Source organism: Sinohyriopsis cumingii, chromosome 13, assembly GCF_028554795.1.
Source record: "Sinohyriopsis cumingii isolate HCF-2022 chromosome 13, ASM2855479v2, whole genome shotgun sequence".
Lineage (NCBI taxonomy): Eukaryota > Metazoa > Mollusca > Bivalvia > Unionida > Unionidae > Sinohyriopsis > Sinohyriopsis cumingii.
In genome coordinates, this window is record NC_142973.1 from 49574270 (window position 1) to 49588491 (window position 14222).

A 14222-nucleotide genomic window follows, 5' to 3' on the forward strand; every position below is an offset into this window, starting at 1 on the left:
CTACAGTCAGATGACTGCTATGAGGTGACAGACGATCATTTATGGCCATAGTCGTGCATTCAGAAATATAAATATAAGGACATACTGCCACATTCATATACTTCCAGGTCTGAAAGACAACCGTATAGGTAGCAAATTATAAAAAATACAGTAATGACTACATAAATGATTTTATACTAGAATTCTGTATTTTATTGGGAAACACCTTCAAATGGAACCTAATTTAGGGTTATGAGTACGCATCAAAGATAAATTGTGAAAATTCTTCTTTTATGTATCAGAATAGGACTTTTGCATGTTTTGGACTTGTTAGGTACCTTGTGATACTTCATACATCTGATGAAAATTCTGATATCCATCAGTACAAGTTTTGTCTTTCTTTTAATAATAGAGCATGTACAAAACACAGAAAGATAATGGCAGTTGCCACATCTACACCAGCGCCAGTTTTCCAACCTATGGTTGTAGCTTTAAAGTGTTTTGTTTTACATATGCACTCTTTCTAAACTCATTTACAAATGCTCAAGTTTTGTTCACTGTCAATGATCTTATTTTACTTGGGACCTCCTTTACAAATAATGAAAGGAAACAGTGGTAGGAACGAATACAAATTCATAATTGTTTGAAACTGTATTTATGAAAGTCAAACATTCTTTAATGCAGTTGTGCAAAAGTTTATTGAAATGAAACCACTAGATAGAGTACCATGATGTTCTGATAGGCTGTTCAATTTCACTTTATACAAATATATACTTCATTACCTGATAGATGTGTCTTTTTTGAAAATTAAATATACTGATTTCCTGCAAAATTGTTGCACATAAAGCAGGTACAGTAGACTGTGGGTGTGATTTGGATCATATCCAGTGAATTACTACAGAAACATTCCAGAAATAAGCTGATCAGTCAGAAATCAGCAGATCAATCTTCATTATGAGGAATCTCTCACAGCCATTTTCTCCAATATGAAGAAAAGTCTTCATATTTTGTTCCATATCTTGTTTTTTTCACTTTAGTAGCGAATCCAGATAGTTGGTGGGGTGGATGTTGTCAGATGGTTTGGTTCCGTCCATTCATAAAAAATTCGTACACTTTTAAGTTTCAAGATTGATGGCAAATTGAATTACAATAAACCACATCTTTTAACAAATCTCCAAACAAATTCTGCATCTTCTGCTTTTTGTGTGACTCAGATACACTAAAAGAGGTCACAGCAACATGTAATATGGACACAAATATGACTATTAACAAGTTTTGAAAACAGTTTAAGCATTAACTTAACTGAACATTCCAAAATCTTTTTAGTCTTAGAAACATATCCAAGTGTTATTTATGACATATATCATTTTACATCTTTTAAAAACATGGAACAAATTACTAATTTAATTCCTTAAAACCTTTGAAAAAAAATAATTTCCATTCTTTTCAAAAGTTAAAGTTCCTTACATGATGGCAGTTGTATGAAAAATTAGCTAATATTTTCATGCAGCCTATAATTATTGTGTAATGTTAATAAATGTTACTTGAGGAACAATCATTTCATTTTTGAGGGTGGGTGTAGATTTCCAGACCTAAGCAGCTTAAAATAAATATTCTCACTCTGATTTATGTATGTCCTAATTTTCAGGCATTGATTGACATGTATTTTCAGTTATTTGTTATTGTTACTACCGTCAGAATCTTGGATCCCATTTTAACTTAGCTTATGAAAATTGGTAGTTGGACACATGTCAAGGAGGGTAACTCATCCATACCAAAAACTAGGTCAGTGTGGCCTATTTTTCATGCTTGAGTGACTTTTGTATTTTCAGCTTTTTTTTTGTTACTCCATCAATATCTTTGACACAGTTTCACCTTCATTCATAAAAATTGGTATGTGATGCATTTCAAGAAATGTAACTGAGCTGCACTAAAATTTGGTTAGTGTGATCCAGTTTTCAGGCATGAGTGACATTAATATTTTGCAAACCATTTGTATCATAGATTCTTTATATCATTCACCCTGTTACATCTAATCAAAACTGCAAATGACAAGCAGAGTTATGCAGATATTTATTTCAATTAAAAACAGCAACTTTGAATATTCAGACAAATCAAGGTCATTTTAGTTGTTTTTGAATTTCAGTGCATAGTCTTTGAATATTGTGGTTTTCAAAGTACTCTTTCATACAAAGAGATTTTGATGATAACGGTGTTGCATATAATGTTATTTTGTTCATCCGTCTGTTACAATTTACATTTCTGCCAAGAACTTATCTTATACCTTGTATCTATCATAAGTACATTTTATGAATGGCATACATTTGGGCTGATGGCCTGTTGATTCTGGGGTCAGCATATCAAAGGTCAGGATCAATGTGTCTCAAAGAGAAATGGGCTCTAGACAAAATGTCTGTTCTAGAATAAGTTTCTTGATAAAAATTTGTATATGGCTTGCATTAAGTGTAAGAAATAAACATTTAACTTTTGGGGTCTAAAAGTCAGGGTCAAGGTCGGGAGCCAAGTTCATGCTAAGTATAGAATCATCAAACCAAATGATTGTATGCATCTCTGTAAGTAACACACCCTTACACTGTGCTCTATATTTCATGCTTCACTGAGTGGGGTTCAGTCTCAATTCATCTTTGTAACAAAGAAGGTCATTGTGACCTATATTTTATATTGTACTGGTTTATGTTAAGGCATTTTCCCATGACCAGATCATTTTTTTGTATCTACTTTATAATACTGTTATAACTAGAACCATGAAACTTGAAGAGGGGATGCATTTTTGATGAGTACTACACTCATCTTACAAGTAAGTTACTGTAACCCATATTTCACATTTCAGTGTATTTCATGTTTTTACAGCTCATATGTTAATCATTAAGCTAGCTGACTAGCTGATTGTGCAAATCTCTCTCTTAGTTCTAAACCCATACCGGAAGGCCACTGTGATCAATATTTTATTTTACATTTTACTGGCTTAGGTTAAGTTTTTACATGTAGCTCATGACTTCATAGTATTTTAGAAGGGTGTGTACATACTATCCCTTCAAGAATCATGAAACTTTGGTATGCACCATGATGAACACTATTCCCTCAGCTTGCTTTACAAATCACTCAGATTTCAATGACATTATCAATACATGTTTCTTGCATTTTGGGAACATTACTTTTTAAATGTTCAATACACAATCCATTGCATCTCCATGATATCATATGACCTCAGCTGGTGCACACACACATATGCATATCAAGCATGCTTCACTAGGTACAGTGTTTATTATTATCATTATTATTATTATTATTATTATTATTATTATTAATTGCAGTATTAAATTCCAAAGAGAAGTTGGAAACAGGAGTGTATAAATTCAAATGTAAAAAGGGGTCCTTTCTTCATCTACGCTCTGTGAGTTTTGGTTTTAGAAATCCATGGACAAAAGAAGTGGAATCAATAATTTCAACTAATTATGTTGTGCCGTAAGTATCTAAAAATTCTTGATGCATATACTGGTAAATGTGGAACGTTTATTCCTCTGATTTTTATTGTCACACAGCATAGTAAGACATGCAGCAGGTATTTCTTTTCCAGCAGTCTCTTTAGCACATCATATTGCTTTTCCAGCAGTCTCTTTAGCACATCATATTGCTTTTCCAGCAGTCTCTTTAGCACATCATATTGCTTTTCCAGCAGTCTCTTTAGCACATCATATTGCTTTTCCAACAGCCTTTTAGGGATTCGTATTCATTTTCTAAGTCTTTTTAGGACTTCATATTGCTTTTCCAACAGTCTTTATAGGACTTCATATTGCTTTTCCAGCAGTCTTTTTAGGACTTCATATTGCATTTCCAAGTATTTTTAGCAGTTTGTATTGCTATTCCAACAGTCTTTTTAGGGCTTCATATTGCTTTTCCAACATGGGGTTTTAACCAAAGGACTTCTTATCATATCTAGTTAGTCATTCATGAAAATGATGATGATCTTCCCTCCAATGTTACAATGGCCAACTTGATAATCTTTTTATTGTTACTCCTTTGGAATGATGATTATTTAACAACATGATGTTTAAGCAAAAGACTTCTTGTAATATCTAGTTGGTTGTAGATGAAAATAGTGCAGAAATTATGAAAAGATGGTCATATCGACATAGTCTTTCACTAAACAACTTCTTTTGACATTTTGGTGGCCCTAAATCAAGATGGTATTCATCTGCTGCCTTCCATGGCCACCATTTTGTTATTCTATTACCCCTACTTGAATTGTCATATTAACATGTGGCTTTATTATTTCACATAGATGTCCTAAATAAAAATTGGGCCAGTCAGATGCCCAACATATATCTTGACCAGATTATTGATTATTGCAAGCTTTGCATATGGGTATATCTTTACCAGATTATGGATTATTGCAAGTTTTGCATGTGGGTATATCTTGACCAAATTATTGATTATTGCAAGCTTTGCATATGGGTATATTGTTACCAGATTATGATTATTGCAAGCTTTGTATGTGGGTATATCTTAACTTGATTATGGATTATTGCAAGCTTTGCATGTGGGTATATCTTGACCAGATTATGGATTATTGCAAGCTTTGCGTATGGGTATATCTTGACCTGATTATGGATTATTGCAAGCTTTGCATGTGGGCATATCTTGACCTGATTATGGATAAATGACATTTATGTGGTACTTTAATCCATGGTTCTGCATATCATGGTTAGCTTATTGCAGGTATTTAATTTCACAGATTATGTTGACAGCAAACAATGTTCATTCAGTGGTTAAAACAGTACTACTCCTGTATGAAAACAAAACAAACATCTGTCAAGATTGACCACTTACACTCGTTATCAGAGGCAGATGATGCAGCCAACAACATTAGCTAATTAGTTATTAGAGTTCTTGTGTATGATCTGTTCCCTGAAGCACTGCCCATAAAGTTGTTCCATCAATTACTTTCTAACAACCATGGCATTAACTTGGTAAGTTGAAAAACAATGGAATTACTCATTTTGTTTGAGCCTGCCTCATGAAATAATGATTTCGATCCATTAGGCTTTCATGCTAAATGTTTGACTGTGGCTTAGTGCAAAAATGTGTGAAACATCAGGAAATTTCTGATGACTCGACAATGTTGGTCTTTCAAACATTTGTGTGTACCAGCAGACTTGATTGACAGTGTTGGACTTTCAAACATTTGTGTGTACCAGCAGACTTGATTGACAATCTTGGACATTCAAACATTTGTGTGTACCAGCAGATTTGATTGACAGTGTTGAACTTTCAAACATTTGTGTGTTCCAGCAGACTAGATTGACAATGTTGGACTTTCAAACATTTGTGTGTACCAGCAGACTTGATTGACAATGTTGGACTTTCAAACATTTGTGTGTCCCAGCAGACTAGATTGACAATGTTGGACTTTCAGACATTTGTGTGTACCAGCATACTTGATTGACAGTGTTGGACTTTCAGACATTTGTGTGTACCGCATACTTGATTGACAGTGTTGGACTTTCAGACATTTGTGTGTACCAGCAGACTTGATTGACAATGTTGATTCAGTAAGGTGAGCTTCAGAACTCTGCAGTAATCAGTGTATATACTTACGTTGATTCAGTAATTGTGCTTCAGGTAATAGATCTAGCATTTGGCAGCCATGTTGTTCATTGGGATTAGGCCTGCGTGGATAAAATGAGAATGCTGTGATAAGGATTTAAATTTGGCAGCAAAAGTTTACTTAAATGAAGACTAGATGTGTATGAGTATTAATTACAATTTTCATTTACAAGTATCATTTATTATTCTTTCTTTCATTTTCATTAATACTCATGTTTGAATTTCTTATGCTTTTTCTCATTTCTTTATGATGATTCATCAAAATTCTTGAAGTGTTCATGAACTTAGTTGAGGGACTTTCATGAATATTTGTTCATGAACTTAAATAATGAACTGATCGTGAACATTTCAAGAATGTTCATGAACATTCATGAACAGTTCGTGATTGTTCATGAAGTCATGAATTTGTTTTCTTAGGGGAGGAGACCAAAATTAATAGACAATGTAGCAACTATGTGCTCAAGTATTTATTTCCCCTCTACAGTTTCCATAAAGTTGAAGTTGCATTCACAAGCTGACATTTATCTGTTACCCAGGTGAGCAATGCCAGGCCAACTTGTGACTCAAGTTTTTAATTTGGTGAAGTATTTGTTCGCAAAGCTTGAAGGGTGTTCTTTTTAGGCCACAAAGAAATTGACTTTAAGTCATCCCAAACCCACTATAATCTTAAATTATACTATTTTCATGATTAGCCTGTGAACATTATTCGAGTTGTGGTGAAGCTAAGTTGTATACTAAAACATACACATTTGAGAAAAAGTAGACCTTTTTTAAAACTTAACAGCATGTAGACTCTTACAGGTGATGCTCAGTTTACATCATTGATGTGTTGCTATGGTGATGGCATAAACCAAAATTGGTGTAAATTGAAAGTAATTAATATGTGATGAGATGTACACACATACACTTACATGAGCTGTGTGTGATTCAATGCACGTCACCAGCGATGGTGTAAAAATGAGCACAGTGGCACAAACTGGATGTTATTTCTTAATTATAAATGGCAGTAAAGCATGTAAATTGGTGTAAATTGAGCATCACCAGCACAGTCCAACATTGTATCTACTAATGAGTTCTGTATTTTTACATAATATTTTCCAGCATAAGGAATACTTTTTTTTTGTTGTTGTATATTAGCACACATGTATAATTTTCTTTGAGTTAGACAGCTGGTGGGTGTTTGTGTGTGTGAGAGACAGAGAGGTTGTGTGTGTGTGTATGCTCTGTAGACTAAGAGTCACGAACTTTCATAATTTATGTAAAACACCAAAAACACTGTGTCCTGTGGCATTAAAGGAAATTTGTAAAATTGTGCATTTAAAATGCTAGCAAAAACAAAACTGAAAGAAGTTGTGTACTCATGAAAGGACAGGAAGGGGTATAAGGGAGTGTTTGAATTTGAGTTTAATCTTCAATCCTCTGATCTATAGGCAAGATTGGTATATAACAAAATTATATTTTCTTTTCCTGTATTAATACCCAATATATTCAGCTTGTGGTACAAATATGATATTAATCATGTTCCTTGTATGTCACATTTAAGTCTTTAATATCGTCTAGGTATTCTTACAAAGCTTTGAAGATTACTTCAAGTTTTATGAATTATTATGATATCAAAATTTAACAGATACATTTTACTTTTACATTTAGTGTACAAAAAGTAACAAGTTCTGGCCAGGGAGTGGATTTAGCTGAGTCGACAGGTTTTGAAACGGATGACTACAGCACAGACAATACAGGTACCTTAGCTAACAGATAAATGTTTGAGTTGTGATTGAGAATTAAGCACCTGAAGACCATATTAAATATAGTTTGGAATTTAATACTTAATAAAATGCTACTTTACAATTTGCTCTTGGATTCCTGTTCTTTTAGGGGGGATTTAGTTAATAAATTTTTTCAATACAGCATTAGAAAGATTGGACTAGTGTGAAACAGTAAACAGTAATTTCTCACAGAGTTCACTGACACATGACTATGGTTGTAAGAATCTGTTAGTTGACAGATGAGGACATTCCATGGGGTGTATGACTGAGCACAGTATCGTGATGCCCAATGGCCGGATCACTTATGGGCAATGATTACTGCCCTTCACTCAAGACTAGTATAGAGAATCAACTGTTGCCATGCAGTGCTTGCATGTTAAAATATTTGTTGTTAGATGATGCTTTTAAGCATTAAAAATGAAATTAAAAGTGCAAGAGAGAAAGTGGACACGTGTACAGGAGATTCATTAGTTTGTTACATTTGAGTCAGAGATCATTGTGTTTAACAAAGTATATTCACCACATCTGTACTTTAATAATATGGCATGTATGCATATTTAATTTGTATTACCATATTTACCATGCATGAATGGCAGATGCATTCAAGCAATTGGATGATTATTTCCCTCTCATTTGTGATTTTGTTCAATCCAGTTTTCGGTCAGATAACGGGGCCCCGAGTAGCTGAGTGGTTTAGAGCACTCACGGTTATGGATCACTGCCATCTCACCTCTGTCTGCATGGGTTTCGAGTCTCAGGTTCGGCCAATGTGGGTATGTGAGAAAGCTTGCCAGTAGCTTCTTGTGGGTTGGTGGTTCTTTCCGGGGTTTTCTCGGGTTCTTCCTCCACCATTAATACTGGCCACCATGTATAGTCTATCTTGTGCCGAAAAATGGCATTAAGCCCTGCAACAACAGCAACAACAACATCAATCAGATAACATATTCAAACCTTTGCCTACAACAATCAAAGACGATTTGTTTCTCTATGTTCATGTCAATGAACAATGTGTCATGTGTTATCGGACATAAGCGATACATGCTACAATATGGATGCCTATGCTACATATACAGATTTCATGGATGTATTTTATTCTTTAATGCTTATAATGAAAAAAGAACAGAGGAATAAATGATAACATTTTATTACCAAAAAAGGTTTTTGTTTATCTATTTTATTGCAATGGACAGTTTTCTGGAGGTGGGGCTAAAATTCAAAACAAATGTATTTTGTTTCTTAAGTTTGGGGACATACGACCTAGGTGAAAAAAAAGTTTCACCATAAGTTCGGGAACAGGATAAAGAAAAAGAATTATTTTATTGTGTCCCAAATATAGATGGTAAATAAAGTATATTATATAGTGCTCTAAAAACACTCCAGCACCAATGCAGACTTAGTTTGCCCTTAGTCACGAAAACCTAATATATATTTTTAATTTCTCCCTGTGGTGATGACTTGAACTAATGGTAGGGTGCCCAAAAACAAAATTTAGTAGTAGGACTGCTTACCAGACCTGGGATGTCATGACCCCAGTCCATTCTTTTTCCTTCAACTTCATGTAAATAGGACATGAGCCAAGACTGCTCATAGAACTCTTACCCGTGTTTTCAATTTTAAACATCTGTTTGGCCAGTCTTGTATCTTTCTGTGATTATTGAGTGTTTTTCTTGCCTGTCCTTCCTTTATGAATGTTTTTGTTCCTTTTGATAATTTTAAAGGTTCGTGCACCTTGCTTCTATTCTGTATTAATCTCTTCTTAATAACTGGTGTTCAGGTAAGTATTACCGGTACCTGCCCTTGTTAGTTTTGGTTTCCAGTTTTCTTGTTTGTTTTAGGTTCCCTTCAGAGGAAGGTCGTAGTCATCCATACAGAGTTGCACTCTCTCCTGCAGTGCCTTGCTCTTCCCAGCACCCCAGTTGGTGCTCAGCTCACCCTCTTTATATGGACATTGCATGGGTCCCTTCAGCCTTAAAGGAGGTGATTCTGGCTTCACTTCTAAGAACAACCTCTGCTATCATAGAACCCCATTTTCTCTCACCAGTCCAAACGTGTTTATCTAAGGGAAGAAGTACACTGCCTTCAATAGAAGGCAGCAGGCAAGGGGGTGGAAAACTGCCAAACTCCTCGTTTCTGTTCTAAGTGGATCTTTTTATTGTTGGAAAATGGAGATATTTCAATTTTGGGTTCTTCTGTTAGCTTTTGTTTCTGCCCCAGAGCCTTTACTATGGTGTTGGGGATAATAACACCTCACTTGAGGTCTTAAGGATCTTCATCCTTGAGTATTTGAAACAGGTTGATGCACATTATCTTCAGAGACATTCTTCTGAAGAACCTTTGCCTTCTTGATGACTCATCTGGGTCGTGTCCCCATCCTGACAAAATTGGGTCTCATACCTTCTTGTACATAGGGATGAATTTCCTCACCAAATGGGGGAGAGTTGACATTCCCATCAGACAGGACTTCTCAGATTCTGTTCTGCATAGTGAGCATTATACAGACCTGCCATATTCACATATACAGGTTTTTTTTGCTGGTAGAAAAGCCCAAGAGATTACCACAGGGGAGATACCTGCTGTTGAAGCACAAGAGGTCTCTCATACATAACTACACACAGATTCTCGACCATCACCCTATATTTATATAAAATTATTGATCCAGCATCACCAGTATTCAAGCAAGTTTGCCAAATGCATCACCCAGGCTTGAAGGTAATGCACATAGAAAGTTTATGATGCAGAGTGGAGAATCTTTTGTAATTGGTTGATCCTAGTTGTCCCATTTTAAGGCTCTCTTACTCTTTGGAGGAAAGAAGATGTAGAGTTTGTACCATAAGGTAGCCATTTCTGGTCCACTCAAGTTCTCTAAAGGTTCTGCCATTGGGCTGGATCCTCATTCTTCTTTTCTCATTAAGTATTTTGAGCTCCAGAAAGTGTTATTTCACTTATTAGTGCCTGGAAGGACGCTTTCATATGTTTTTGGGGCATTATCAAAACCCCCCTTATGAAACTATGAGTAAAGCATCCTTAAGACAGTCTTCTTCCTCTCCTTAGCAAGGTGAAGGAGTGAGGTTCATGCCGTGTCTGTGGAAAATGGTCAGCGGTAACCATGATTTGGTTCCTCTTCTTTGTCAGCTGTAGTTTCTCACTAAGAATCAGCTACATTCAATAGCACTTAATGAAATTCTCAGTCTCAACCACGTTGTACTGGAGACGATCAAGACAGGTTTCTTTGCCACTTAGGGCTCTAAGGTTTTATTTGGCTTATTCTAAAAAGAGGAACATGGGTATGAGCTGTCTGTTTTCATATTTCACCATCTTAAAATTAAATGATGACATTCAGTGTCAAATTCTGAAAGTCATATCGGTGTACAGATTACCTGCACACTAGAATCACCACTGCAGGGTCAATAAAAATGATGACTGATTGGACAATTGTAACATGTTACATTTGTATTATTCACATCTGAAGCTTCAGTCAAAGCCAACATAAAAGACTGACTGAAGAGGGAGAATTATTGCTGTTCATTGAATTGTTTTTCTCAGTGGTACTAGTAGCATCTTTGTTATGCTCTTTAAAACAAAATTTTGGGAAACATTCTAATCACTGAGAAAGAGAAGGTGTTACTGCAAAGGAGTTGGTGAACTGCTGTCAATTTTCACTACCATAAAATGAATACAGTGTCGACTAAAATTCAGCAATGCAAAATATGCTCTGCTTAACCAACTCGTTATCAGTCAACTTCAGCTTGGCAAATTATCAGCTAGATTGCTTTTCTTTAAACAAAAAAAACAAATTTGAAAATATTTTAAATAATAATTAAATAATGGGAAGGGGAATAACTCAAAAGTTCAAGTAATCATGTTATTCATAGTATGATTTTGATAACCAAGGTCACAGGAGATAGATGTTAGTGATTCAGTAGCAGTAACAAAAACAACCACCACCACCATCATCATTATTATTATTATTTAGCACTGATATAAGTACCAAATAAAATGAAAATTGACTCCATCCAAAGACATCTTCCAGCTTTCTACTGATTCCCAAGATTGATATTGTATTGATGTAAACCATATGTGAAAATGTTCTCTTGAATTAATTGACTCTGTTGAAAATAAAAATATCAGTCTTCACTGCCAGTTTCTCTCCTATGCATTATTCCACACTATGGGCCTTTTGCAAGCCAGTTGACATTTTATCATTTGCATGAATAATGTGCAGGGTCCATAATTGTCAAAAACCTCTCCTTTCTTAGCTAATCACAAATTTTTGCTGTTCAAAAACCAATTTGATTGATGGGCTGGCTATGTGTGGTGAGATCCGTTAGTTGAAATTTACAAAAGATGTTGGTGTAATTTCAACTGATTGAAAGTAGAACAGTTTTTAGGCCATAGCATTAAACTAGGCAGACAAAATTTTGAACATCCACGTTTTTGTTAATTAGAAACAGATCTAAATCACACAAATTGTTTTGATCTTAGAAACCATGCTACACAATTTGACAAGAGCTCCAATTGTTTTAGCTCTCCTTCATCCTGCATTCTTTGTCAGCTTGTCTGGACACCAAATTTTTAGAACAGATTTTTGTTAAACTTGGAATGTGTGCATATTTCATCAAGAACTGATCAAACTTGGAATGTGTACTTATTTCATCAAGAACTTGGACTTCATTGGTGAATGAGATCAACACATATTAAGATGATTTTGCCACTGATTGCCTGAGCTTATTAGACACTGTAGTCCATATTTTTTTAATCTGATTTTGATAAAACTTGGAATTAAGCTCTGACAATAAGGAGCACGATCCACTCATACTAATGAAGTGATCTTGCATCTGTCAGGGTACTTGTTTCCCTTGAAAATACTTGTCTTCTTGGAGAGCAATTGAAATAATCCATTATATTGTCTATTAATATTCCACTCTATAGTTATGACATACTCCTGAAACTTTGTTTGCTAAAAAACGAAATTCTGTGCATTTGCAGCAAGCATAGTAGAGAGAATGTTGACGTACTTCTTTGCTGCTTTCATGTACTATTACTGAAATTTTTTACGTATATTATTTGGGAAACAATGTGCTGCCTAAAGCAGGCAGGTGACCAAAATGACTGTTTCCATGTACTCAAGAAAAAAAATACTCAAAAACTACTCAGCTGAATTTGACCAAAGTTTACGAAAAGCATTCTGGCAAGAAAGGCTTGCAAGATTATGCAGATGATACTAATTTGCCATCAATTATGGCTGCTGTTACTAAAAATAGAAAAACCTTGAACAAATTACTCTAAAATACCACTGAACAGATTTTCATCAAGTTTGACAGAAAGTGTGCCTTGCTTGAAATCCTGATTTATAAAAAATATGCTGTTCTGTCATCAATTATGGCTGTAGTTAGTAAAAGTAAAACTAGAGGAACCTTGAAACAATTTCTTGTCATAAAATATGCAGTCAATAACATTGAAAGAAATTTGTACAGAAAGGATCAGACAGATCCCAATTTCTTATGAGAGTAAAGCAAGGGAAGTAACCTATAGTAAGAATAAGTTTAGAAGTTGTTGTTGTAGGGTTTAATGCCATTTTTCAGCACAAGATAGGCTATACATGGCGGCCAGTATAAATGGTGGAGGAAGAACCCGGGAAACCCCTGGAAAGAACCACCGACCCACGAGAAGCTACTGGCAAACTTTCTCACATAACCACATTAGCCAAATCCAAGACTCAAACTCATGCAGACAGAGGTGAGATGGCAGTGATCCGTAATGGTGAGTGCTTTAGACCACTCAGCCACTCGGGGCCCCTAATAAGTTTAGAAGTAACCCATGATAAGGACAATACATTGAGAAGTAACCCATGATAAGGACGATACATTAAGAAATAACCCATGACAAGGACGATACATTGAGAAGTAACCCATGATAAGGATGATGCATTGAGAAGTAACCCATGATAAGGATGATACATTGAGAAGTAACCCATGATAATGACGATACATTAAGAAATAACCCATGACAAGGACGATACATTGAGAAGTAACCCATGATAAGGACGATGCATTGAAAAGTAACCCATGATAAGGACAATACATTGAGAAGTAACCCATGATAAGGATGATACATTGAGAAGTAACCCATGATAAGGATGATGCATTGAAAATTAACCCATGATAAGGATGGTATATTGAGAAGTAACCCATGATAAGGATGATACATTGAGAAGTAACCCATGATAAGGATGGTACATTGAGAAGTAACCCATGATAATGATGGTACATTGAGAAGTAACCCATGATAAGGATGGTACATTGAGAAGTAACCCATGATAAGGATGATACATTGAGAAGTAACCCACGATAAGGATGATACATTGAGAAGTAACCCACGATAAGGATGATACATTGAGAAGTAACCCATGATAAGGATGGTACATTGAGAAGTAACCCATGATAAGGATGATATGTTTAGAAGTAACCCATTTAAGGTTGATATGTTGAGAATAACAGGTTTGAGGTTATGCAGATTCTCCCCCTTGCAGAAAATTATCTTAAAAGACGCATTATATTTTATTCTCATTACTCAACAAAAGATGACTAAATCTGCTAGGTAAATTACTCTTTTAAATAAATCTTGGTGGAAACTGGTGGTTGATCCAGTCTGATAAGAAGGTGACTATGACCAATGTCCATTGCTATAGTTACTGAGACATCATATCACCCATGGGTGCAAGTTATGATGTCAGGAGAAAGGCCTCAGTGGGGGTTAGGGCAGACCCAGGAATCCATGCTGACTGCACATAGTAATATCTGCATTCTTAAAGTATGGGGCTATAAACAATTTCCAGTCTTGTACCTTAGG

At 35.3% G+C, this 14222-nt stretch overlaps 1 protein-coding gene across 1 annotated transcript in view; it reads left to right on the forward strand.

Annotated features, from left to right (window-relative positions):
- LOC149785519 (protein cycle-like) overlaps positions 1–14222 on the forward strand; it is a 161053-nt gene that overhangs the window by 117378 nt on the left and 29453 nt on the right. Inside the window, exons 12-13 of the mRNA XM_089931201.1 lie at positions 3315–3465; positions 7258–7346. Coding sequence (XP_089787327.1) covers positions 3315–3465; positions 7258–7346 — 240 coding nt within the window. The remainder of the gene's footprint in view (positions 1–3314; positions 3466–7257; positions 7347–14222) is intronic.